We start from the raw sequence: 26,277 nt of genomic DNA on the forward strand, positions 1-26,277 counted from the left end.
CTTTGAGTTCCAAGCAAAAGTCCAGGCTATGCTTTCCCCTTTACCCCTTCTCTCCTCTCCCTGGGCCCTACCCTCTTGTCCCACCCCTACCTTCGGAGCCGGCCTTCAACAATCCACTTGTTTTTCCTGTAGCTGGACATATTCTCCAGAGTCTTGTCAATCTCACTGCAGGGGAAGAGGGAATGGCATATTGAGGGAGAGGTGGCAACACACACACAAAAGAAGGGAGGCTCAAGGATAAAGGGAGTTTCATCCTAGAGCCTAGGATAAAAGAATGGCAGAGGTTTAGGCTCTCCCAGGGAAGAAATGAGATTCAGTCCCAAGTCACGCCAGCATGTCTAGAGCATGGCACTGGACACACATCACCCATGGCTAAACCCCTCCCCGCTCCCATTCCAATCAAGGGACACAATAACCACCCCCACCCCAGCCCCTCACTTGATGATGAGGGTAGAGCCGTTGAGCTCATGCACAAGGAAGGCCAGGACAGCAGCCTTCTGCTGGGGTGGCTGGGCCTGAAAAGGCTGTGTTCGGAGGCTGTCACAGAGGGCTGGCTCCACTCCATACGCCATAAGGAAGCAGCGCAGGATCTCAGACACATTGTCTCTTGTCAGTGGGATCTCAGACACCTTCTCCCCCAGGATCTTTAAGGACTGTTTGGAGGAGAGCATAACAGGAGTTAAGAGAAAAAAGAGGAATGACTCAAGTCGGGTGAATCTGGAATAGGAAAATACAGTAGGAAGAGCTATGGGGTTAAGATAGGAAAAGAATGAAAGATGCTAAGAGAAGATGAGAGAAGGAAAAGGAAAGGTACAAAAGAAAAGGAGTAGATTAAAGTTAAATGAACAAAATAAGCAGAGGGAAGTCAGAAAGAAAAAGAAGTAGAAGGAAAAAATTTGTAAAACAGAAACAGAAAGAAACTACAGGTCTTCCTCCACTTGTTCCTGGAGAGAATGATAAGAGTCAAGACCTAAAATCTTGAAGAAATGAGTAGAACTAATCTAGGAATAAGGCAATAAATTACAAGAAGAGCTAGCATGTAGTATACAGATCATTCTGACTTCTATGGGATAATGTCCCAGTAAACGTATCAAAAACTGAAAAAGAGTTTTTTTATTTTATTCCTTTTTGGGCCTCACTCACCATATGGAGGTTCCCAGGCTAGGGGCTGAATCAGCTGTAGCTGCCGGCCTACACCACAGCTCACAGCAATACCAGATCCTTAACCCACTGAGCGAAGCCAGGGATCGAACCTGCATCCTCATGGATGCTAGTCAGATTTGCTAACTGCTGAGCCACAATGGCAACTCCTTCAAATTGAAAATATTTTAATTTGAAAATGCATTGGGGAGAGTTCCCATCGTCACTGAGTGGAAATGAAGCCACTGCACTGGGGAGAGCATTGAATCCAAGTCCAGTGCTCCCAAGACGCCATCTATCCCATTTTGCCACAGCAGGAACTCCCTATGTTGGGTTCTTAACCTGCTGAGCCATGCCGCGGGTGGCCAAAAAAAGAAAAAAAGAACCTGACATAGTGCCTGTGAGGATATGAGTTGGATCCCTGGCCTCACTCAGTGGGTTAGAGGATCCAGTGTTTCCAGGAGCTGTGGTGTAAGTCACAGATGTGGCTCAGATCCAGTGTTGCTGAGGTTGTGGCATAGGCCAGCAGCTGCAGCTCTGATTTGACCCCTTGCCGGGGAACTTCCATAAAAGGAAAAATAAAAATTCCATTAAAAAAAAGAGAGAAAATGCATTGGAGTTCCTGCTATGACACAACGGGATCAGTGGCATCTCTGCAGCACCAGAACACAGGTTCCATCCCCTGACCCCAGTTACAGTCGGTTAAAGGAGCCAGTGTTGCCACAGCTGTGGCGTATGTCACAACTGTAGTTCGGATCTGATCCCTGGCCTGAGAACTCCGTATGCCACGGGCTGACAAAAAAAAAAAAAAAAAAAAAAAGAAAGAAAGAAAGAAAGGGGGGAGGAAGCAAAAAGGAAATGCATCAAATCTACAGAACATGATAGCTTAGCCAACCCTACTTTACACATGCTCAGAACATTTACATAGCCTCTGGAGTTGGGCAAAAGCATCTAACATAAAGTCTATTTTATTATAAAGTGTGGACTATCTTGTAATCTATTGAATATTGTACGAAAAGTGAAAAACAGAGTGGCTGCATGGGCACAGAATGGTTCTAAGTATAAGGGTAAATGCGTGCTTGACTGGGTGGGGGCCACTTGACTTGCTGCCACTGCCCAGCATCATGAAAGACCATCGTACTGCATTTCTCTAGCCCAGGAAAAGATGAAAATTGAAAATGTGAAGTAGTTTCTACTGAATGCATTTTACTTTAGTACCGTTCTAAGTAGGGAATTATTCGTATATCTCCCTTCACTCGCTTTAATCATTTTGAGGAGGGAGTTCCCTGTGTTTAAAGAGAAAACAAAATGGAGAGGAGCAGAGGATCCCAGGCCCTCTAAACCTGCCCAGGAAGGGCCCTCACCTGACAGCAGGAGGGCAAGCCGGGATCATAGAGTGCAGCTTTCAGGAGCCGCACCAGAAGATCTTGAACCTCGCCCAGGCTGTCGCCTTGACACAGGAGTCCCTCCTGCAGGACCCCCAGGCTAGGTACATCTTTGGCAGGGTCAAAGCCCAGCACCTTGCCGAAGCTGTGCAGGAACTCCACAATGGTCAAGCAGTCTGAGAAGGCCCCACTAGGCAGGATCAGACCAGGGATGCGTGAGAAGTCAGGCAGGGGCTGCAGGGATAAAAGTGGTAGGGGGGTTCTGTCAAACATACGAGAAGGCTACAGCCTGGATACCTAGGAGGTTCTTCCTTTAACAGAAGTGTCTTCACAGACGGCCCCTCCAGGATCTGTTATTCTCCCCTCACTACCTGGTGGTCAGTCAGACACATGTCCTCTGTGGGCTTCTTCATCTCCTCCAAAATCATCTGCTGCCTCTGCCGTTCCTCCAAACGCCTCTGTGTAGCCAACATTTTATCTGCTTTTTTACAGGCTGACTTGGCTTTGGCTACCTCCTCCTTTTCTTTCATTTTTACCTTCTCCTTCTTTTCCTTCTTGACTTTCTCCTTCAGTCTTTCCTGCTTTGTTTTTACCTTTTCCTTGTCAGCCTACCCACACAAGGGAGAGAGGAACCAAGAGTGCCATAAAGATTTAAGTCACTACCCTTCCCTGGTTCCCATCCTCCCCCCTTAGACCCAGAAACATGACTATAAAACAAGACCAACTCACATGTCTTGCAACATCAGTTTGGTGACTTCAAAGTTATGCTTGTGTGTTCATGTACCTACCTTGGATTTCTTCTTAGTCTCCTTCTGCTTTAAGCTCTTGGTCTCTTGTTTCCGCTTGTTTCTGGCCTGTAAACCATAAGGGAAGTCATTTCTCCTCAAACTCTGAAACCATCACTGCTTGGGCTAGGAGTCAAAAACAGACAAGGGTGCTGGGGAGGAGAGGTGAGAGATGGGATGAGGGGTTGGCAATGGATCAATTCTCTCACCCTGAAGATGCCCGCATTATTCTTGAATAAACCCAAATCTCTAAATCAAGCCCCCCCAGATTCCAGCTGATGGAGGGATGCTGCCATAAGGCAGGTAGTAGATGTGGGAGAAGGAAGAGGAGACAATGGAGCAAAGCTAACCTACTGTGTAATCTCCCTGATGTCCCTCACCTGCCCTTGGCTAGGAGCCTGACAATCTCCCCGTTGCACCTTCTGCTTTATCTTCTTTTTGATTTTACTCATCTTTGCTTTATCCTCCTCATTCAGTGTTTCTGTGAGGGCAGAAAGAAAAGTGAAGAATGAGGCAGGCAGACTAATCTCCAGCATCCAGAGCAGCACATGCTTGTCACAAAGCCAGCCTCCCAAGAGCTCCAAAAAGAATCTAAAAGTACTACTGTTGTTGTGGTTCTTTTAAGTACATATAAAACGTTGGGGGGAAGGCGTTCCCTATGTGGCTCAGCAGTTAACGAACCCAGCTAGCATCTATGAGGACACGGGCCTCGCTCAGTGGGCTAAGAATCCAGCATTGCTGTGAGTTGTGTTGTAGCTCGGATCCTGCATTGCTGTGGCTGAGGCGTAGGCCAGCAGCTATAGCTCCTATTCAACCCCTAGCCTGGGAATTCTGTATGTCATGGCCCTGAAAAAAAGCAAAAAAAAAAAAAAACCTGTTGGGGTAAAAATGTAGGAGAGGCACCTGCTAAGGAGGAAACACAAAGAAGTCAACAGGTATCTCCTACCCAGAAGCACCAGGCCCTGGAACACTGGATCGCTTTAGAAGGGTTCCTAGAGGCCAAAACAGCAGAGTAGCCTTGTAACCTGTCTCTTTCCCAGGCAACCTGACAAGGGCAGCTACCCACAGATTGATTTTAGTACAAAGAAAGGAAACAAAAACTGCCAGGTAAAGAGGGTGGTCTTGAGTTGGAAGCACCAATTAAGCAAGAATGTGCCAGAAAGAAAGGGCCCAAATAACGGACATCTTAGTAGAATCATATCAAAACTGGCATAGCTATTGCTTAGGCTCAGCCTCTATGCCTGCTCCACCAAAAGATCTGAATTTCTTCCCTTTTTTTGAAGTGTGATTCTGCAAACAGTAGTGTTTTAGTTTTTTTTTTTTCTTTTTAGGGCCGCACCTGTGGCATATGAAAGTTCCCAGGCAGGGGGTCCAACTGGAGCTAAAGCTGCTGGACACAGCCACAGCAATCCCAGATGCTTAACCCAATGAGCAGGCCAGGGATCAAACCTGAATCCTCATGGATACTAGTCGGGTTCATCACCACTGAGCCACAACAGGAACTCCTAGCATTGATGTTTTTTATATGATAGTACATATTCTATTCTGGCATACAAACACAACCACATGTGTACAACAAGTTAGACAGATATTATCTGCAAATGAACCACTATACATTTTATTAAAATATAAGTGAACAAGAGTTCCTGCTGTGGCACAGTGGGACCGGTGGCATCTCTGGAGCAGTGGGACACGGATTTGATCCCTGACTCAGCACAGTGGATTATGGGTCCAGAGCTGCCACAGTTGTAGCTCAGATCTGATCCTTGGCCCAGGAACTCCATGTGCTTTGGGGAAGACCCCACCCCAAAAAAATAATAAAATAAAAAGTGACCCCGTGTACCTATGATCAATTAATCTATGACAAGTAAACAAGAATATACAATTGAGAAAAGACAGCCTCTTCAATAAATGGTGCTGGGAAAACTGGACAGCTACATGTAAAAGAATGAAATTAGAACACTACCTAACACCATACACAAAAATAAACTCAAAATAGATTAAAAACCTAAATATAAGACCTCATACTATAAACTCTTAGAGAAAAACACAGGCAGAACACTCTGACATAAATCATAGCTCTATCTTTTTTGACCCACCTCCTGGAGTAATGAAAATAAAAACAAAAATAAACAAATGGGACCTAATTAAGCTTAAAAGCTTTTGCATAGCAAAATGAAAAGACAACCTGCAGAATGGGAGAAAATATTTGCAAATGAAACTGACAAGAGATTAATCTCCAAAATATACAAAAATTTCATACAGCTTTATAACCAAAAAAAGAAAAAACCCAATTAAAAAGTGGTTGGAGAATCTAAACAGACATTTCTCCAAAGACAGTCAAATAGCCAAAAAAAACACATGAAAAGATACCCACATCACTAATTATTAGAGAAATGAAAATAACGAAACTACAGGAGACTGGATAAAGATGGCAGAGTAGAAGGACTGGAGCTTACCTTTTCTCATAAAAGCAATAAAATTACAAGCAACTGCTGAACAACCTTCAACAAAATAGACTGGGAACTATCAAAAGAGATATCCTACTCCAGAATACAAAGAGGAGGCCACATGGAGATGGCAGGAGCATTTTACATCATGTAAGCAACCTATGCCTGCCAGGTGGGTGGCCCACAGACTGGAAAGTTAACGATGCGGCTCACCCATGGGAGTGAAAGTTCTGAGCCCACATCAGGTTACCACGCCTGGGGATATGGCATTGGGAGGAGGAACCCCTGGAGCATTTGGCATTGAGGGCTAGCAGGTTTGTATGCAGGAGCTATACGGGACTGAGAGGGAAACAGACCTAGTGAACCTCTTGCAAGACCCACACAAAGGCACACTGGGTCCCAGGGCAAAGCAGAGACTCCATAGGAATTTGGGTCAAACATGCCTGCAATTCTTGGAGGATCTCCTGGGAAAACAGGGTGACTGTGGCTCTTTGTGGGGAAAGAACTTTGGAGACACAGGTCTGGGGAATAATCATCAGTGTGAACTCCTCCAGACATGGCCATTTTGTAAAAATCTGGCCCCACCCTTCAGCACTGAGAAGCCCCAGGCCAAACAACAAACCAGGTAGGAACACAGCTCCACCCATTAGCAAACAGGCTGCCTAAAATCCCCCCAGGCAAAGGGCCACCTCCAATCACACCCAGAGACAAAGCCCCAATCACCAGAGGGATAAGAAGCAGCTCCACCTACCAAGTGGGCAGGCACCAGTCCCTCCCATCAGGAAGCCTGTAGCAAGCCCCCCATATCAATTTCAGCCACAAGGGGGGCAGATGTCAGAACCAAGAGAGGTTACAACCAAACCCTGCAAAAAGGAGACCACTCCAAAAATCTATACAAAGTGAAAGGCAGAGAATTACCACTCAGATAAGGTAACAAGAACCCTCCCCACCCCAAAAAAGGAGTTCCCGTCATGGTGCAGCAGAAACAAATCCGACTAGGAACCATGAGGTTGCAGGTTTGATCCCTGCCTGGCCTTGCTCAGTGGGTTAAGGATCTGGTGTTGCCACGAGCTCTGGTGTAGGTTGCAGACATGGCTCGGATCCTGCATTGCTGTAGCTGTGGTATAGGCCAGCAGCTGTAGCTCCAATTCCACCCCTAGCTTGAGAATGTCCACATGCCATGGTTGCAGCCCTAAAAAGCAAAGGAAAGAAAGAAAAAACCCCAGAATAATAGTTTAATGATCTGGAAATTACCAACCTCTATGAAAAACTTTAGACTAATGACAGTAAAGATGATTCAAGACCTTTGAAACAGACTGGACGCAAAGATTGATAAATTACATGAAACACTAAACAAAGAAATAGAAAATTTAAGGACCGAGCAAGCAGAGATGCAAAATACAGCAACTGAAATAAAAAATTCACGAGAAGCAACCAAGAGCAGAATACAGGAGGCAGAAGAACGAATAAGCCAAACGGAAGACAAACTAGTGGAAATCACTGACACACAATAGAAAAGAAAAACGAGATTGAAAAGAATGAAGACAGTCTACAGGAACTCTGGGACAACTTTAAACACACCAACATACATGTTATAGGAGTGCCAGAAGGAGAAGAAAGGGCCAGAAAAATATCTGAAGAGATAATAGCCAAAAACTTCCCTAACATGGGGAAGGAATCACTCAAATCCAGGAAGCACGAGTACCATATAATATAAACCCAAGGAGGAACACCCTGAGACACATATTAATCAAACTGACCAAAATTAAAAACAAAGAGAAAATATTGAAAGCAGCTAGGGAAAAGAAACAAATAACATATAAGGAAAACCCAATAAAGTTATGGTCTGATTTTTCAGCAGAAACTCTGCAGGCCAGAAGGGAGTGGCATGATCAAATGATGAAGAGAAAAAAACCTCCAACCAAGATTACTCTACCCAGCAAGGCCCTCATTAAGATTTGAAGAAGAAATCAAAAGCTTTACAGACAAGCAAAAGCTAAGAGAATTCAGCACCACTAAACCAGCTTTACGTCAAATACTAAAGGAACTTCTCTAGGTGGAAAAGAGAAGGCCACAACTAGAAACAAAAATATTACAAATGAGGAAGTTTCCAGTGTGGCTCAGTGGTAATGAGGCCGACAAGTATCCATGAGGACGGGGGTTTGATCCCTGGCCTCCCTCAGTGGGTTGGGGCATTGCCGTGAGATGTGGTATAGGTCACAGATGTGGCTGGGATCCCACATTGCTATGGCTGTGGCAGTTGCAGCTCCAACTCAACACCTAGCCCAGGAACTTCCATATGCTGCAGGTGAAGCCCTAAAAAGCAAAAAGAAAAAAAGAAACCCCACAAATGACAAGGCTCACCAGTAAAGTCAAATCTATAGTAATGGTAGGAAATCATCAATTCAAATATGCTACCAAAACCAGAAATCATAAGGAGGGTACATACGCAGGATACTGGAGTTGCACTTATAACTAAAGACCAACAACTTAAAGCAATCTTATACACACACACACACACACACACACACACACATTCCTAAATCAAAAATCTACAATACAATAGACAATAGACACACACACAAATAAGAAAAAACAATCCAAACACAACACGAAAGACAGTCCTCAACCACAGAGAAAAGAATAAGAGAAGGGAAGAAAAAAGACCAACAAAAACAAATCCAAAACAATTAATAAAATGGCAATAAGAACGTACATATCAGGGAGTTCCCACCGTGGCTTAGTGGTTAACAAACCCGACTGGTATCCATGAGGACTTGGGATCGCTCTCTGGCCTGGCTTAGTGGGTTAGGGATCCAGATCCAGCGTTCCCATGGGATATGGCGCAGGTCGCAGACAAGGCCCAGATCTGGCATTGTTGTGGCTATGGTGTATGCCAGTGGCTACAGCTCTGATTCAAACCCTAGTCTGGGAACCTCCATATGCCATGGTTGCAGCCCTAAAAAGACAAAAGACAAAAAAAAAAAAAAATACACACACACACACACACACACACACACATCAATAATTATCTTAAATGTAATGGACTAAATGTCCTAATCAAAAGACTTGGACTGGCTGAATGGATACAAAAACAAGACACATATATATGCTGTATTCAAGAGACCCACTTCAGTTCTGGGGACACATAAAAATTGAAACTAAGAGGATGGGAAGTTCCCATCGTGGTGCAGCAGAAACTAATCTGACTAGGTTGTGGGTTCGATACCTGGCCTTGCTCAGTGGGTTAACGATCTGGTGTTGCCACGACGTGTGGTACAGGTCGCAGACGTGGCTCAGATGTGGCGTTGCTGTGGCTGTGGCATAGGCCGGCAGCTACAGCTCTAATTGGACCCCTAGCCTGGGAACCTCCATGTGCTGCAGGTGCGGCCCTAAAAAGATGAAAAAATAAATATAAATAAATAAAAGAGAGAGGATAGAAGAAAATATTCCATGCAAATGGGAATCAAAAGAAAGCTGGAGTAAGGAGTTCCCATAGTGGCTCAACAGAAGAGAATCTGACTAGTATCCATAAATATGCAGATTTCATCCCTGGCCTCGCTCAGTAGGTTAAGGATCTGGCATTGCTGTGAGCTGTGGTATACGTCACAGATGTAGCTTGGATCTGGCATGGCCATGGCTGTGCTGGGTGGCTACATCTCCAATTCGACCCCTAGCCTGGGAACCTCCATTATGCCACAGGTACAGCCCTAAAAAGCAAAAAAAAAAAAAAAAAAAAGATTCAACAATTGTAAATATATATATGCACATAACACAGGATCACCTTGATATGTAAGGCAACTGCTAACAACCTTAAAAGAAAAAAATGACAATAACACAATAACAGTGGGGGGCTTTAACACCCCACTTACAGCAACAGACAGAAAATCAACAAGGAAACACAGGCCTTAAATGATGCATTAGATCAGATGAACTTAATAGATAGAACATTCCATCCCAAAGCAGCAGAATACACATTCTTCTCAAGTGCACACAGAACATTCTCTAAGACAGATCACATTCTGGGCCACAAATCAAGCCTCGGTATATTTAAGAAAATTGCAATCATATCAAGCATCTTTTCCAACTATAATGCTATACTACTAGAAATCAACAGGAAAAAAACTGCAAAAAAACACAAATACTTGGAGACTAAACAACATGCTACTAAACAACAAATGAATCACTGAAGAAATCAAAGAGGAAATTAAAAAATACCTAGAAGCAAAGGACAAAAAAGACACAAAAGTAGTTCTAAAAGGAAGTTTATAGCAATACAAGCCTGCCTCAGGAAACAAGAAAAATCTCAAATAAAAAACCTCACTCTATACCTAAAGGAAGTAGAAAAGGAAGTACAAACAAAACTAAAGTTAGCAGAAGGAAAGAAATCATAAAGATCAGAGAAGACACAGATGAAAGAGAAATGAAGAAAATCATAGAAAAGATCAATAAACTAAAAGCTGGTTCTTTGAAAAGATCAACAAAATTGATAAATACCCTTAGCCAGACTCAACAAGAAAAAAACAGAAAGGACTCAAAGCAATAATAACATTAGAAAGGAAAAAGGAGGAGTTACAACAGACATCCCAGAAAGGATCACAAGAGACTACTACAAGCATATATGCCAAGAAAATGGACAACCTAGAAGAAATGGATGAATACTTAGAAAAGTACCATCTTCCAAGACTAAATAGAAAAAGAAATAGAAAAGATGAATGGGCCAATCACAAGTACTGAAATTGAACCGTGATTCTAAAACTTCTAACAAACAAAAGTCCAGGACCAGTTGGCTTCATAGGCGAATTCTATCAAGCATCTAGAGAAGAGTTAACACCTATCCTTCTGAAACTCTCCCAAAAAAACTGCAGAGGAAGGAACCCTCCCAAACTCATTCTGTGAGGCCACCATCACCCTGATACCAAAAGCAGACACACATACCACAAAAAAAGACAATTACACCAATATCACTGATGAACACAGATGCAAAAACCCTCAACAAAATACTAGCAAACCAAATCCAGCAATACAGTAAAAGGATCGTACACCATGATCAAGTGGGATCTATCCCAGGGAGGCAAGGATTTTTCAGTATCCGAAAATCAATCAGCGTGATACATCCATCACATTAACAAGCTGAAGAACAAAAGCATATGACCCTCTCAATAGATGCAGAAAAAGCTTTTCACAAAACCCAACACCAATTTCACACAAAAACCTTCCAGAAAGTGGGCATGGAGAGAAACTTACTTCAACATAATAAAAGGCCATACATGACAAATCCACAGCTAACATCATTCTCAACGGGGAAAAGCTGAAAGAATTCCCGCTAAGATCAGGAACAAGACAAGGAGGCCCGCTCTCACCACTGCCATTCAGCATAGTTTTGGAAGTCCTAGCCATGGCAATCAGAGAGGAAAAATAAAAGGAATCCACATTGGAAAGGAAGATGTAAAACTATCACTGCTTGCAGATGACAGGATACTATACCTAGAAACTCCTAAAGACGCTACCAGAAAACTGTTAGAGCTCATCAATGAATTTGGTAAAGTTGCAGGATGCAACATTAATACACAGAAATCGACTGCATTTCCACATACTAACAATGCAAGATCAGAAAGAGAAATGAGGGAAACAATCCCATTTACCATGACGTCAAACAGAGTAAAACACCTAGGAATAAACCTACCTAAAGAGACAAAAGACCTGTACTCTGAAAACTCTAAGACGCTGATGAAAGAAATCAAAGATGACACAAACACATGGAAAGACATACCATGCTCTTGGACTGGAAGAAGCAATATTGTCCAAACGACTATACTACCCAAAGCAATCTACAGATTCAATGCAATCCCTATCAGATTACCAAGGATGTTTTTCACAGAACTAGAACTAAATATTTTAAAGTTTATTTGGAAACACAAAAGACCCAGAATAGCCAAAGCCATCCTGAGAAAGAAAAATGGAGCTGGAGAATCAGGCTCCCTGAATTCGGACTATACTACAAAGCTACAGTCATCAAAATCATATAGTACTGGCACAAAAACAGAAATACAGATCTGTGGAACAGAATGGAAAGCCAGAATTAAACCCACACACATATGGGCAACTAAACTATGACAAAGGAGGCAAGAATACACAATGGAGAAAAGACAGTCCCTTCAATACGTGGTGCTGGCAAAACTGGACAACTACATGCAAAAGAATGAAATTAGAACGCTCTCTAACACCATACACAAAAACAAACTCAAAATGGATTAAAGACCTAAATATAAGACCGGACACTCTTACAGGAAAACATAGGCAGAACACTCGCCAATGTAAATCACAGCAGTATCCTCTCATATCCACCTCCTCAAGTAATGACAATAAAAACAAAAATAAACAAATGGGACCTAATTAAACTTAAAAGTTTTTGCATAGCGAAATGAAAAGACAACCCGCAGAATGGGAGAAAATATTTGCAAATGAAGCAATTGACAAGGGATTAATCTCCAAAATATATAAACACCTCCTGCAGCTCAATGCCAAAAAACCAAACAACCCCATCAAAAAATGGGCAGAAGATCTAAACAGACAATTCTCCAAAGAAGACACACAGATGGCCAAAAAACACATGAAAAAATATTCAGTATCATTAATTATTAGGGAAATGCAAATCAAAACCACTATGAGGTACCACTTCACACCAGTCAGAATGGCCATCATCCAAAAGTCTACAAATAATCCTGTAGAGGGCATGGAGTAAGAGGAACTCTCTTATGTTGATGGTGGGAATGTATATTGGTACAACCACAATGGAGAACAATATGAAGGATGCTTAAAAAATTAAATATTTAAACTACCATATGACCCAAAAAGCCCACTCCTGGGCATATATCCAGAGAAAACCAAACTTAGAAAAGACATGCGGATGCTAACTATTGCATTTGGAATGGATAAGCAATGTGATTCTGCTGTATAACCCAAAGAACTATATCTGATTACCTGTGATGGAACATGATGGAGGATAATGTGAAAAAAAAGAGTGTGTGTGTGTGTGTGTGTGTGTGTGTGTGTGTGTGGAACTGGTTCACTGTGCTGTATAACCCAAAGAACTATATCTGATTACCTGTGATGGAACATGATGGAGGATAATGTGAAAAAAAAGAGTGTGTGTGTGTGTGTGTGTGTGTGTGTGTGTGGAACTGGTTCACTGTGCTGTATAACCCAAAGAACTATATCTGATTACCTGTGATGGAACATGATGGAGGATAATGTGAAAAAAAAGAGTGTGTGTGTGTGTGTGTGTGTGTGTGTGTGTGGAACTGGTTCACTGTGCCATAGAGCAGAAATTGACAGAATACTGTAAATATCACAATAAAAAAAGTTTTTTTTAAAGATATGTGTGGCTCTCTCTTCATGGCTCAGTGGTTAGCGAACCTGACTAGGATCCATGAGGATGTGGGTTTGATCCCTGGCTACACTCAGTGGGTTAAGGATCCGGCACTGCCATGAACTGTGGTGTAGGTCGCAGACGTGGCTCGGATCTGGCGTTGCTGTGGCTGTGGTGTAGGCCAGCAGCTACAGTTCCAATTGGACCCCTAGCCTGGGAACCTCCATATGCTGTGAGTGTGGCCCTAAAAAGACAATAAAAAAAAAAAAGATATGTGGAGGAGTTCCCATTGTGGCTAAGTGGGTTAAGAATCAGACTAGTATCCATGAGGATGTGGGTTCGATTCCTGGCCTTGTTCTACAATGCTACAGGTCTGGCCCTAAAAAGGGAAGAAAAGAAAAGATGTGTATACCCCAATGTTCTTCACAGCACTATTTACTATAGCTAAGACACGGAAGCAACCTAAATGTCCATCAATAGAGGACTGGATAAAGATATGGTACATACATACAATGGAATATTACTCAGTCATTAAAAAGAATGGAATAATGCCTTTTGCAGCAACATGAATGGACCTAGAAATTACCATCCTAATTGAATTAAGTCAAACAGAGAAATACAAATATCCCATGAGATCACTAATAATGTGGGAAAAATGATAAAAAAAAAAAAGAACTCACAAAACAGAAATAAACTCAAAGATTTTGAAACCAAATTTATGATTACCAAAGGGGAAATGTGCTAGTTAGTCGGGGGGATAAATTAAGGGAGTGGGATTGACATATACACACCACTATATATAAAATAAGTAAGTAACAAGGACCTACTATATAGCACAGGGTAATCTACTCAATACTGTGTAATAACCTATATGGGAAAAGAATCTGAAAAGTAATGGATATATGTAAAATTGATTTACTCTGCTGTATGCCTGAAACTAATACCACTTTGTAAGTCAACTATACTCCAATAAAGTTAATTTTTTAAAAAGAAGTGACTTGGTCTAGGTCATGCAGTCAGAATCTGACAGAGCTGGAACTCTGAATAGTAAACAGATGACTCCAAATTTTTTCAAATTCTTCTTACTGGAGTTCTCGTCGTGGCTCGGTGGTTAATGAATCTGACTAGGAACCATGAGATTGCGGGTTCAATCCCTGGCCTTGCTCAGTGGGTTAAGGATCTGGCGTTGCCATGAGCTGTGGTAGAGGTCACAGACGCAGCTCGGATCCCGCGTTGCTGTGGCCATGGCATAGGCTGGTGGCTACAGCTCCAGTTAGACCCCTAGTCTGAGAACCTCCATGTGCCACAGGAGTGGCCCTAGAAAAGGCAAAAAGACAAAAAAAGGATACGAAAGCCCCTTCTCTTGCATGGGGACTGCCCTAGGCTCCACTAGTAAGAGAAACTCAAGAAACTGGTTGTTAAAGAAGTTCCCCAAAAGTGCTAGGATCTTGATCCTGCTTTCCAGAAAGGAGAAGGTAATTCTACCCAGATAATAATATCAGTTACACTCCTGGGAAACCAAGGCATTATCAATTCACCAACATTTCGGATACTTCAGAGAGCAGAATCCCAAGTCAAGAAACACCACTGTACCTTGGGCCTCCAGTTTCTTCAGGAGGCGGTTTTCTGTCTTATTCAACATCTCAGTGATTTTGACCTTGGGTGGCCGACCTCGGCCCCGTTTCACCTTGGGGACTTCCTTGGTCTTGGCCTTCTCAGTGTTTCGAGGTCGGCCCCGTTTCCCAGTAATTGCCTGAATCCTGGATGGGATCTCCTCTGCTGAGAGCTGTACCCACTGCAAGCCCTGAGGTAATAAGGAAGACTTTGTTATAATGGGAGGGAGTCAGTGCAAGTCACCAGGCCCTCTGAAGTGTTCAATGCCCTGGAACCTCCAAACCCCATGAGAGGAAGCTGCAGCTTGTCCACCAAACCTTTCTCAGGCACAAAAGCATATTTAACCCCTGGGTCTGCACCTCTGGTGTGTCTCTCTCTTCAAAGAAATCGCCAACAGGCATACGGGGACTGAAGCTGAAGTGCTCACGCCGGACATTGTGTACCACATTGCGGCTCAAGTACTATGAGGAAGAGATAAAGTAGCATCCATGAAGTTATGGCCCTACCATGCCTTTGGCCAGCAACAGCATGGTTAAGTAGAACATGGCCCAGAGCAGACAGGGCCAGCCTACTGCCAAAAAGAGTCTGAACTTCCCTAAAAAAGTCCACAGAAGCTACGTTACCTTGATCACTTCTGGGAACTGTTTCATCCTCTTCCCACAGGGGCCATAATACCAGGTCTCCCCCTGCCATCGGTGGCTGCCCTTCTTGATGCGCACCTCTCTCCGCCACCTGCCAGAGAAGCACATGGGCCCTGCCGCCAGGTCACACTCCTACCCACTCTGAAGCCACCCAGGAGTCAAGCCTGCTGAGCAGATTGGCCTTCCCGCACCTGTCTCACTAGAACTGCATGTAGATGCAATGGCATCCTGAGATACAAGCTTGGCCAGAAGGCAGGTTGGAGCCACAAGCCCCTCAGGGGGAAAGCAACACACCAAACTGCACAAGCCCAGGAAGACCTCCACCCCATCCTTTACAAGGTCAGTGATGTGAGCAGCCAGAAACCCCCTCCCTAAACCATTCAGGGCAAATTACTGAGTTTCCAGGAAAGAGGATTAAGACCTAAGAGAATAAAGGCAGAAAAGACAGAGGGTGGAGAGGCAAGCAGAAGAGTAAACTCACTGCTGACTCCATGAAATGACTCCGTAGGCCAGGGTTTAGTAAGGTACTCTGTGTTCTGAGCAACAGATTATTCTAAGACTAAGCCTTATCTCTCTCAAAACTTAAAGCAGAACTCAGACTTGGTGACCACAAGTAGCCTAGAGGGGCGGGGGTGGGGAAGATCAGGAAGGCAGTTATTCCTACAAAGCCCTTGGTGTCAGCTGGCTTGTTCATTCTGGTCATATACTCTTTCTGCCCTTATTTCTCCAAAGTGCACTTAAAAAACCATAATTCATGGGAACTAAGCCATTCCCCATTTACTGCTATTCCTTTTCTAGGCATAAAGGACAAGTTATCTCATTTAGACATCTGAACCCTAGACCTACCAGCTGGGTTTGCAAAATAACCATAACCTTTGAGGAAAAAAACCAAGTGGCCACAAGATGAGGAAAGAATGGGTAAGGGTAGGAAGACCCTGAGAAAGAAGAAGGAAAGCCTAAAAATCCCATGCCTAGAAACATTATCACTGCAAATAACTATCCTTAACCCATTCTTGTCCAGCCCATTCCTCCCCATCTCAGAGAGGAGTTCCCTTCCCTTCTCCCTAGAGTCACTCATTAAAGGTGTCAAAGGTTGATGCGTATAGCAAACTAGAGCATTTACCCATGTTGGAGAGGAAGACGAACTTCTTCTGGGGTAGCAATACGTCTCCTCAGGACATCACCTTGGGAGAAAGGGGATACACAAGTTAAGAGTTCAAGCAAAATACTGCCAACCACAGGCCAGTGAGGAAGGGATAAATGCCACACTTTTCTTGGAACCTGCCAGGGGTAGAAAAGAATCTAGACACTCACCACTACCAGAGGGAGTGACTCCTCCAGCGATCTCTTCCAGGTCAGCAGTCGTTTCAGGGAAGCTGCTAACGTGGTTATCTGCTGGGGAGGCTGTTGGGAAGGAGGCTGCTGGGGAGGTTGCAGGGGTTGCTTTTGGGGAGGTTACTGGGGAGGCAGTCAAGTGGACTTCTGAAGAGACTGGTGGGAGGGCTGCTGAGGAAGTTGCGGAGACGGTTGGGAAGGCTGCTGGGGAGATTTCCTGGGAGGCTGCTGGAGAGACTGCTGGGGAGACTTCTGGAGAGATTTCTGGGGAGGCTGCTGAAGAAACTGCCAGGGAGACTGCTGGGGAGGCTGTTGGAGAGACTGCTGTTGAGGCTGCTGGATGTAGCTGAATAGTGGATGACTGGTTAGGGGCTGATCGGGTCAGAGGTGGTGGGAAGTCTGAAGCCTGAGTCTCCATTTCTTCCTGTTCTGCATCACTACCATTATTCAAGTCAAAACTATTATCTAGAATCCAAAGAGACAAGAGAGGTAAAGGAAAAGTAATGATATAAAACAAGAGAATCTACTCAGACAAACCTGGACTAAGCTAAACAAGGTTATTTCAAGGGCTTTCCCCTAGGGCTGGAAAAAGAGAAGTAGCCTCTTGGCTCCCTGCCTCCGCCCCCCTCCACCATTGATGAAGGTTAAAGGGCAAAACTGCTGCTGCTGTCACTGTGTGAAGAAATACCTTTTACCTGGAGCCAGTAAAGGCCTCTGGCCTCCTTTTTCCTGTAAACCTCAAGTTTCACCAGTTCTTTCGGGCACACAGCAGAAGTCAGAATGCCTTTTTTAGCCCCACCACATACTATCCCATGACTCTCTCAGCTCCCAGAAAGGTGCTCGCTCTCATAGATTTCCTATCCCTAAGCCTGTTCTTTCACCTTTTCCCAGGTCAAAGACTTTCTTTGTCTTACTTCTCCTTACTCACCTTGCAGAACAGACTCTCCAAGGACAGGTGGAGAGGTTGGGCTGGCAAAGATAGAGGCTGAAGTTTGACTGTCATCTGCCAGGAGACTGAAGGCAGTGGCATTATTGAGGGAAGGGCAATCAAGAGCAGAGATCACAGGGCTATCCTCAAGAGGGAGCTTGTCCTCCGCACTCATCAGCTCGGTGTCATCTATACCATAGAGTCCTCCACTCACTGGCTCTTCAGGCGTGGAAAAATCAGAAAATAAGATTTCAAAAATATTAATCCGAATATAACCAATTCTAGTTACCACAGTGTGAAAGTTCTCTGCAATATTAAGAAAAGGACCATCATAAAATAGGCCTTTCTTATATTTCAATGGGGGTAAAAGGTAATCGTTCACTAGGAAATGTTTTTTTTTCCAATTTGTGAGAAATCAAATAGCCCAACTGTGTGGTAATAAGTCCTACCTAAGGCTTTTGGCCAAAAGGAACACTGGGAGAGAAGTTGGGAAACGAACCAATTCAGCTCAAAGTGCAGTTGGCCCAGTCAGGCCAGTGGCATGAAACTGTGGTCTGCCACAGGATCATCTGGAGGCCTCAGTGGCCCACATTCCCAAATACTTTCCCTGGCTTACTATCTCTTCCAGTTGGTAGAAGCTGGCTACCTTCTGCATGGATATGTTGAAGGGAGCCAACCTCCAAGCCTACCTGGTGCCAGAGTGTTGAAGGGCTCCAGAGAGACTTCACTGAGGATTGGAGTGTCTTCCAGTTGATCAGGAAGATGTGAAGGATCATCTAAACAGCTCACTGTGGGATCAGGGACCAAGACTGAGACTTCCTGGTGTAACGATTCCACAGAAGGGACAGAGCCATTGTAGCCACACATTTTTAGTTCTAGGAAATCCCAGGAGAGGACAAAAGTCAAAATCAGTGCCTTCAAAGGGTTCAGTTTGCTATAGTAGGCAATCTTCGCTAGAGGAATGGATAGTCATTCTTTGAACATTTATGGGTACCAGTCCTATGTTGGTTACTGATTATACCAAGAAATCTGAGTGAGCAGATATGTAGAGTAAAATCATACAGCAGGTAAAGATGGGAAAAAAGAATGGGGTGTAAGACAAGAACCCCATGATGTTTTCGGCTATTTCCCCTATCCAGTGGGAACAGGTGGTAAACAGAGAAAATATCCTGCGATTCTGCAGGGTGGTCACCCTTGTACTTGGAATCAATAGTAAACTAAACATTTATCTCTTCTGAGGGAAAAGTTGAAAGGGACTGTCACATGTATCAACACTAACAACAACAAAAAGGAAACTGTGAGTAGACAAGCAATCATATGCTCTAGTTTCTTCCTTCACTCCTTCATGTGCCAATCACTACTTAGGACTCAGTCCACTTTAGCAGCCAGTCTGGCCCTGCCACAGTCAAATCAAATTGGCCTCTTTGCCTCCTCCTTTTGCCCCAACCCCTTCCTGTATCTTAGAAGAAAGCCTTCTTGATGCAGGGTGTCTGTTGGGGCTGTTTCAGGCTCGCCCACCTGCCCTCTCCAGGCCAGCAGCTCTGCATGAGCTTGAAATAATTTGCACTCCCACTCTTGAGCTGGTGCTGCTGCCACAAAAACACCAGTCTGCTAATCACCAACATGCAAATCAGCCTCCACTGCAGAGAGCTGGAAAGACAAGTTTTCCTCACCTCAAAAAGCCACTGCCCCATAGCCCCATTTTCCCTCTCCCAATCCAGCGCAGGGACCCACAGTTATACCTGGCTGCTCTTCTTCCAGCTCCAAGCTGCCTACCAAGCCAGTTCCATTCTCTGCCACAACTGAAGTCAGCTCCTTTTCTGCAGCCTCATCAGGATGGATAACACTGCCTACCTCCTGGGAGGGTGCAAAGGTCTGGATGCTGGATCCCAACATAGGAGAAGTCTGTGGGGAGGTGAAAAAACTAGGGGGTCCATTGGGCATCACCTCAAAATTCTGGTCAGGAAAGGAATCATATAGTTCCTGTGAATCGAAGTTAAGCCCCATGGGACTCTGGGTACCGTTGGCCCAGAACTCTTGACTCCCAGCCCGAAGGTTAGTGTTGTGACTTGGGGATGAAGGCTGCCGGCTGCCCCCAAGGATGCCGTTGAGTGGATATTGTCCCCCCGAGAACTGGGAGAGAAGGGGTGGGTCCTTGAGGTTGCTGCCAGGATTGGCAGATGGGTACTGTGAGTAGTTCCAGAGACAGTCGTAGGCCACGCTGGGGTGATGGAGGTGTGAGGTGCTGGAGGAGTGGGGAGCAGAGTTCAAAATCCCTGAAGTAGTAGTGTGAGATACAGTAGATAAGCCATTAACATTCACATCCCCATTCAAACCTGGCAGAGAAGGAGGGAAAAGAGTCAGTTACAGATATGTGTGCAAGTTGACACTACCAATTCTACTAAAGGAACAACACTGACTAGAAAAAGGGAAGGTGAAGGGGAGGGGGATTCCCCCTCTACTATATTTATAGATTTTTCGGTCTCCAGGGAATACCAAACCCAGATGCTCCTGGATATAAGCTTAGCAACTGCTCCTGAGGCTGCTGAGCAGGGGGCTGGGGAACTCTCCCAGCCTACAATAGGCACGACCAGCAGAGAGCTGGTTGCTGCTGACGCTTAAGGCTTTTTTATTTATTTTTTTTAATCAAACTGTTTGTAAACTCTCTACACAGTGACTTGTATTCTTCCCCACCCTCATTCCCTAGAGAAACTCTTTCCTTGGAGTGGCAAAACTGAATTCTCCAGCCCCACTCCCTGCCTTTCCTAGTGACTGTTTGGCCCCACAGTGGCACCAGAAGGGACAGCCTCCACCTCATTGGCACATGCAGATCCAGCACTTTGTGCTGGGCTAAGAATAGAATTTGCAGTCACTACAGCAGCAAGATCTCAGCTCAGAAGGCTAGGCTTGGCCCTCCCCATAGTCACTGAAGGGTAATATACAAGGCGGAGAAACCTCTGCATGACCAGTACTGCAGACTTCAGTTCTCAATACCAATGGCAGTCTCTGGGCGGGAGATAAATCAAATAAAAGGAACCAAAATACTAAGGAAGCTCTAGGAGAGGTTGGGAGAGGCGGGGTCCTCCCGTAAAATAAAGGAGCTTCTATCTATCTGCAACCCCTTTGTGGAACACAGGAGGGAGAGGTGGTTACATATAAGCCTGTGATAGTACTTGTCTGCATCAAGGAAGGAGGGAAGCATTTGGGCTTCCTTCTGCTTCTAAGCATGAAGTACCTGAAACCAAGGCAAGATTAGAGAGGTACTTGCAGAACCATGGTACAGAGCAAAAACCTGAATGCGGCAGCAACACTTCTGTCTAGAATTACAGATGTTTCTCTCTGGGGAACTAGGTAAGCATTAAAACTCCCTGTCCCTATCTTCTATCCTCAAGGACAGGAGGTGGCACAGGCACATCAAGCATCTGCCCTCTTCTCTGCTGCACAAATTAAAAGACAAACATCCTAACCTTCACCCAACAACTCCACCCCCAGTCCTTGGGGGCAGCTTCTCCAACCTCTAAAAACAACTTCTCAGAGGGATGGCCCTTTATCTCTCTTCTCATGGGTCCAACCTGGTTATCAGAAGCAGTAGCCACCTCACCACTCTCTGGCAATAGCCAGGGAACAGGGCCAAGAGAAGAGCAAGCTAAGATGAAAGAGCCAGTATGTTTTCCTAATCCTTCCAATCTTAAAACTAAAAGTGCTTCTTCCATAACCCCCTAAGAACTTGTTCTTTTAAGCTTGACTTCTCTCCAGCTGCTGGAATTCTGAGGATTCACTTTCTCCCTTCCTGCCTGGCATAAAAGGGAGTTGTTGTGAGGTAGCTGGCCTAGAGGAGAGTCAAATCTTATCCCATCAACCTGCTCTAAAGGAATGATCCCGCTCCCTCCCCAGGCCACATGGCCCTCACACTCACTTTTCCCTTGCTGGGGGAAGTTCATGGGAGACCCGTTAGTGTAGAGGCCCTCCCCTGAGGAGGGAGAGGGTTTCAGTCCTGAGGCAGCAGGTGCAGGGGGAAGGCCAGTAAAGTTAAAATGGTCGTTTGCCTCCATTTCTGTAGGAGGGGAGAGAGAGGGGGAAAAAAAATACTGGCGGTTAAACAAGGTTATGTCACCTGGAATCTTCTACAGGCAATGTGCCCTCCCCAACCCCCTTCTCCTACTAAGTACAGGAGAAGGAGGGATTGAAAAGAGAGGAGGATATATACCCCTAACGTGCGCAATGCCCCTACAGAAATAGTCTTTTTAAAAGTCAGCCTTGGAGATGGAGTTCCCGTCGTGGCGCAGTGGTTAACGAATCCAACTAGGAACCATGAGGTTGTGGGTTCGATCCCTGGCCTTGCTCAGTGGGTTAAGGATCCAGCGTTGCCAAGACCTGTGGTGTAGGTCGCAGATGCGGCTTGGATCCCAAGTTGCTATGGCTCTGGCATAGGCCGGTGGCTACAGCTCCCGTTAGACCCCTAGCCTGGGAACCTCCATATGCCGCGGGAGTGGCCCTAGAAAAGGCAAAAAGACAAAAAAAAAAAAAAAAAAAAAAAAGTCAGCCTTGTAGAGATAAAGAGCGTTAGGAAGAAAAACCAAGATACACCAAGATACATGCCTGGAGGAGTCTTCCCCCTGTGTAAGCCCCACCCCCTTAAGCCCCAGCCCAAGTTAACCTAACTCTGCGTTAGATATTAGCCCTCTACTGCAAAACTGAACGTTCCCCACCTTTTGTTCCCCCCCCCAAGGTAAGGCCAGAGTCCTACTCTCCCAATGGTTCTCAAAGCCATTTTTTTTTTTGACAGCAAGGCATGGAGGCATTGGCAGAAAAAGCATACTAAAGGAGTTCCTGCTATGGCATAGGGGGTTATGCCACAATCTGGCATTGTCTCTGCAGCAGCACAGGTTTAATCCCCAGCCCAACACAGTGGGTTAAGGATCTGGCGTTGCCACAGCTCTCACAGCTGCAGCTAGGATTCAATCCCTGGCCTAGAAACTTCCACATGCCGCGGGTGCAGCCAAAAGTAAAAACAAAAACATATTAAACATATGTATATATATCCTGCTTTGTTTTATTATTATACCTCAGTTAAGCAATTTCCACATTATCCTATCCACAGTCCTAGACGTCTGAAGAAAATATAATAGTGGGAGTTCCTATCATGGTTCAGTGATAACAAAGCCTACTAGTATCCATTAAGGACCACGGGTTTGATCCCTGGCCTCACTCAGTGGGTTAAGGATCCAGCACTGCTGAGAGCATTGGTGTAGGTCGAAAACATGGCTCAGATCCCAAGTTGCTAAGGCGTATGCCAGTAGCTGTAGCTCCAAATCGACCCCTAGCCTGGGAACTTCCTATGCCACAATTGAGCCCCCCGCAAAAGAAAAGTAGTATAGTTACCTCAGTAAAGGGATTTGAAAAGAAGAATGCGTATCAGGAAAGGTGACAATAATGGCAGAATTCAACATCCAGTAACACTTCTACTCCTTTTTCAAGGGAAATACCATCCTCTCTAAGAACAGAGCTCAGAAGTGTCAGAGCTGGAAAACTGATTAAATAACAGGGTGTCCCAAGGGAGAGTACTCTGGTATGTCTTCTATGATTACCTCTCCATGTTTTAGTTTTGTGGCTTAAATGTAAAGAGTTACTTTAAAAAAAAGAGAGAGAGAGAGAAGAGTTCCCTTGTGGTACAGCCGATTAAGTATCCAGATTTGTCACTGCAGCAGCCTGGCTCAGGTTCAATCCCTTGCCCAGGAACTTCTGCATACTGAGGGCACAGCCAGAAAAAAAAAAGTAAAAGGTCACTAAAAGACTAGCTAGGTACCTATATATGTAAAGTACAATGGCTCACTGAGGAGTAGTATGATTAAAAAGCTCTTCACATTCTTCTGAATATGAGGTGATATAGTAAAAGGAATGATGAGAAGTGAAGCCTTTGATCAGAATAAATTCAACTTTGATAGAGAAAAGAGAAGAAGGAAGGTAGGAAGCAGAAGCCAGAATTATGGACAAAGTCTGACACATCAATCAAATCTTATGTGTACTAGGGCATACTAATTTGATATGAGAGACATGATCTGTCTTAATACAGAAAAGGTAATTCCTTAGATTACTACTTTTTGAAAAAGGGCAGAATTCAGGTAGAAAGATTTCTTTATCAAGCTCCAAAGATGAAGGAATAAGCAGACCTAAGTGATATTTTAAATAACCTCTTAAAAAACAACAACAGGAGTTCCCGTCGTGGCGCAGTGGTTAACGAATTCGACTAGGAACCATGAGGTGGCGGGTTCGGTCCCTGCCCTTGCTCAGTGGGTTGAGGATCCGGCGTTGCCGTGAGCTGTGGTGTAGGTTGCAGATGCGGCTCGGATCCCGAGTTGCTGTGGCTCTGGCGTAGGCTGGTGGCTACAGTTCCAATTAGACCCCTAGCCTGGGAACCTCCATATGCCGCAGAAGCGGCCCAAAGAAATAGCAAAAAGACAAACAACAACAACAACAACAAAAACCTACAAGTAAAGCTTTTAAAAGGATAAACTGGTTAAGAACACATATGACCACTGCCCAAGGTCTACAAGAATCATGTTCCTGAATATGCTAGATAAAGCAAATTAGCCACCACTGGGTGAATCTAACACAATTCTAAGCATGAAATATAAGCCCTCTATAGTATATGACATGACAGCTATAGGACTTTCCAGGCTAAATACAACTGTCTCTACCTGGACCAATTTTAAACAGAATTTAAAAAATAAAAGCAATCTGTATTTTGTTGATTTAAGAGGGAAGTTTTTATTTTTTATTTTTATTTATTTATTTATTGGTCTTTTTGCCTTTTCTAGGGCCGCTTCCACGGCATATGGAGGTTCCCAGGCTAGGGGTCTAACGGGAGCTGTAGCCACTGGCCTACATCAGAGCCACAGCAACGCGGGATCCGAGCCACGTCTGCAACCTACACCACAGCTCACGGCAACGCCGGATCCTTAACCCACTGAGCGAGGCCAGGGATCGAACCCACAACCTCATGGTTCCTAGTCGGATTCGTTAACCACTGCGCCACGACGGCAACTCCAAGGGGAAGTTTTTAGAATTAACTTATTTCCCATTTAGAATTTCCCATATTCACTCTAAAATAAGCAGTGGACCCAAACTGCTATGCATCAGTGAAGAAACTAAGTCTCTACAGAGAAAGACCTCAGGGCCCCCAAGGATTTCCTTATAAAGGCCACTCCTCCAACAATAAGGGGTCTGAAAAATAAGTATTAGTAAATGAGATGAGGTTAGTGATCCCTCCGAAATGAAGGACATCAAGGAGGAAAGTTCATTCCTTATCTTCTAAGTCAGATTCCTTCCAAAGCCTAACATCAGAACAAAGAGTACATTGATTTCAGAAACCCTAGAAATTCTATGCCTGGAGAGCCAATCTCATATGATGCCCCCTCCTCCCCCAGTTTTATGCATAGCCACACCTCTGCTGGTTTGTGTGAGACACATACACACATTCTCCCCTATGTGCACCAGACTATATTCTCCCACGCAATGATAGACCATAGTTCATTTTTCCATTTCCTATTTGACTCCATGAGGAAACTAGTGACCTTCTCCTCTCTGCTTCTCTGAGACAGTACAGCATTTCGGGTCTCATAAATTAAATACTAATAAGTATAAATGGATGGCTTATAGAAACCAGTTAAGTAAAAGGAATGGAAAGCTATCTAATGCCTGAGGTCTGTTCCCCAGTAGCCTCTACTGAGGGGTCCTTAGGACCACATCGCTTCATTTATAAGAAGCTTATGGGAGTTCCCATTGTGGCTCAGTGGTAAGGAACCTGACTAGTATCCATGAGGATGTGGGTTCCATCCCTGGCCTCACTCAGTGGGTTAAGGATCCAGCACTGCTATGAGCTGTGGTGTAGGTTGCAGATGCAACTTGGATCCTGCATTGCTTTGGCTGTGGTGTAGGCTAGCAGCTGCAGCTCAGATTCCATCCCTAGCCTGGGAACTTCCATATGCCATAGGTGAGGCCCTAAAAAGACCAAAAAAAAAAAGCTTCCTAGAGAGAGTTTGCCTATGGCACAGCGAGTTAAGGATCTAGCATTATCACTACAGCAGCTCAGGTTGCTGCTGTAGTGTGGGTTCCCTGGCCCCGCAACTTCCACATGCCACAGGTACTGGGCTAGGGAAGCTTCCCAGAAACATAAAATACTCTGTGCTGTGCAATGGGCTCAGGGCAACAACAGTGGGCTCTGGGTTCAAATCCCAGCTCTAAGACAAGTAGCTCTATGACCCTGAAAAAGTTTACTTAACATTACTGAGCCTCAGTTTCACCATTAGTATAAATCTTAGACCACACCTGCAGAGCTTGTGAGGATTAAATGAGAAAATCTATGAAGGACCTAGCAGAGAATCTGTAACCCAGCAAAGTACTCAATAAACTTTAGCTATTATTATTTGACAAAAAGAGTAAAGAATGTTTTTGTTTTAGGTTTTCTTTGGGTTTTTTTTTTTGGTCTTTTGTCTTTTCAGGGCCACACCTGCAGCATATGGAGGTTCCCAGGCTAGGGTCAAATTAGAGCTACAGCTGCCGGTCTACACCATAGCCACAGCAATGCAGGATCAGAGCCTCGTCTGCAACCTACACCACAGCTCACG

At 44.5% G+C, this 26,277-nt stretch overlaps 1 protein-coding gene across 14 annotated transcripts in view; it reads right to left on the reverse strand.

Annotated features, from left to right (window-relative positions):
• BAZ2A (bromodomain adjacent to zinc finger domain 2A) overlaps nt 1–26,277 on the reverse strand; it is a 50,507-nt gene that overhangs the window by 9,207 nt on the left and 15,023 nt on the right. For 8 of the 14 annotated variants that reach the window (XM_001927752.7, XM_005663890.3, XM_013997625.2 and 5 more), the window contains 15 exons: nt 21,567–21,704; nt 19,393–19,986; nt 18,340–18,525; nt 17,651–17,869; nt 16,702–17,187; nt 16,511–16,571; nt 15,370–15,478; nt 15,106–15,207; nt 14,726–14,936; nt 3,691–3,791; nt 3,314–3,379; nt 2,897–3,133; nt 2,505–2,759; nt 439–653; nt 91–165 (listed from right to left, as the gene is read on the reverse strand). In XM_001927752.7, coding sequence (XP_001927787.6) covers nt 91–165; nt 439–653; nt 2,505–2,759; nt 2,897–3,133; nt 3,314–3,379; nt 3,691–3,791; nt 14,726–14,936; nt 15,106–15,207; nt 15,370–15,478; nt 16,511–16,571; nt 16,702–17,187; nt 17,651–17,869; nt 18,340–18,525; nt 19,393–19,986; nt 21,567–21,704 — 3,055 coding nt within the window. Of the gene's footprint in view, nt 1–90; nt 166–438; nt 654–2,504; nt 2,760–2,896; nt 3,134–3,313; nt 3,380–3,690; nt 3,792–14,725; nt 14,937–15,105; nt 15,208–15,369; nt 15,479–16,510; nt 16,572–16,701; nt 17,188–17,650; nt 17,870–18,339; nt 18,526–19,168; nt 19,987–21,566; nt 21,705–26,277 lie in introns of all 14 variants that reach the window. The other 6 variants (XM_021092883.1, XM_021092884.1, XM_021092885.1 and 3 more) reach the window with 3 other exon arrangements.

Source organism: Sus scrofa, chromosome 5 (genome assembly GCF_000003025.6).
Source record: "Sus scrofa isolate TJ Tabasco breed Duroc chromosome 5, Sscrofa11.1, whole genome shotgun sequence".
In the NCBI taxonomy this organism is placed as follows: Eukaryota; Metazoa; Chordata; class Mammalia; order Artiodactyla; family Suidae; genus Sus; species Sus scrofa.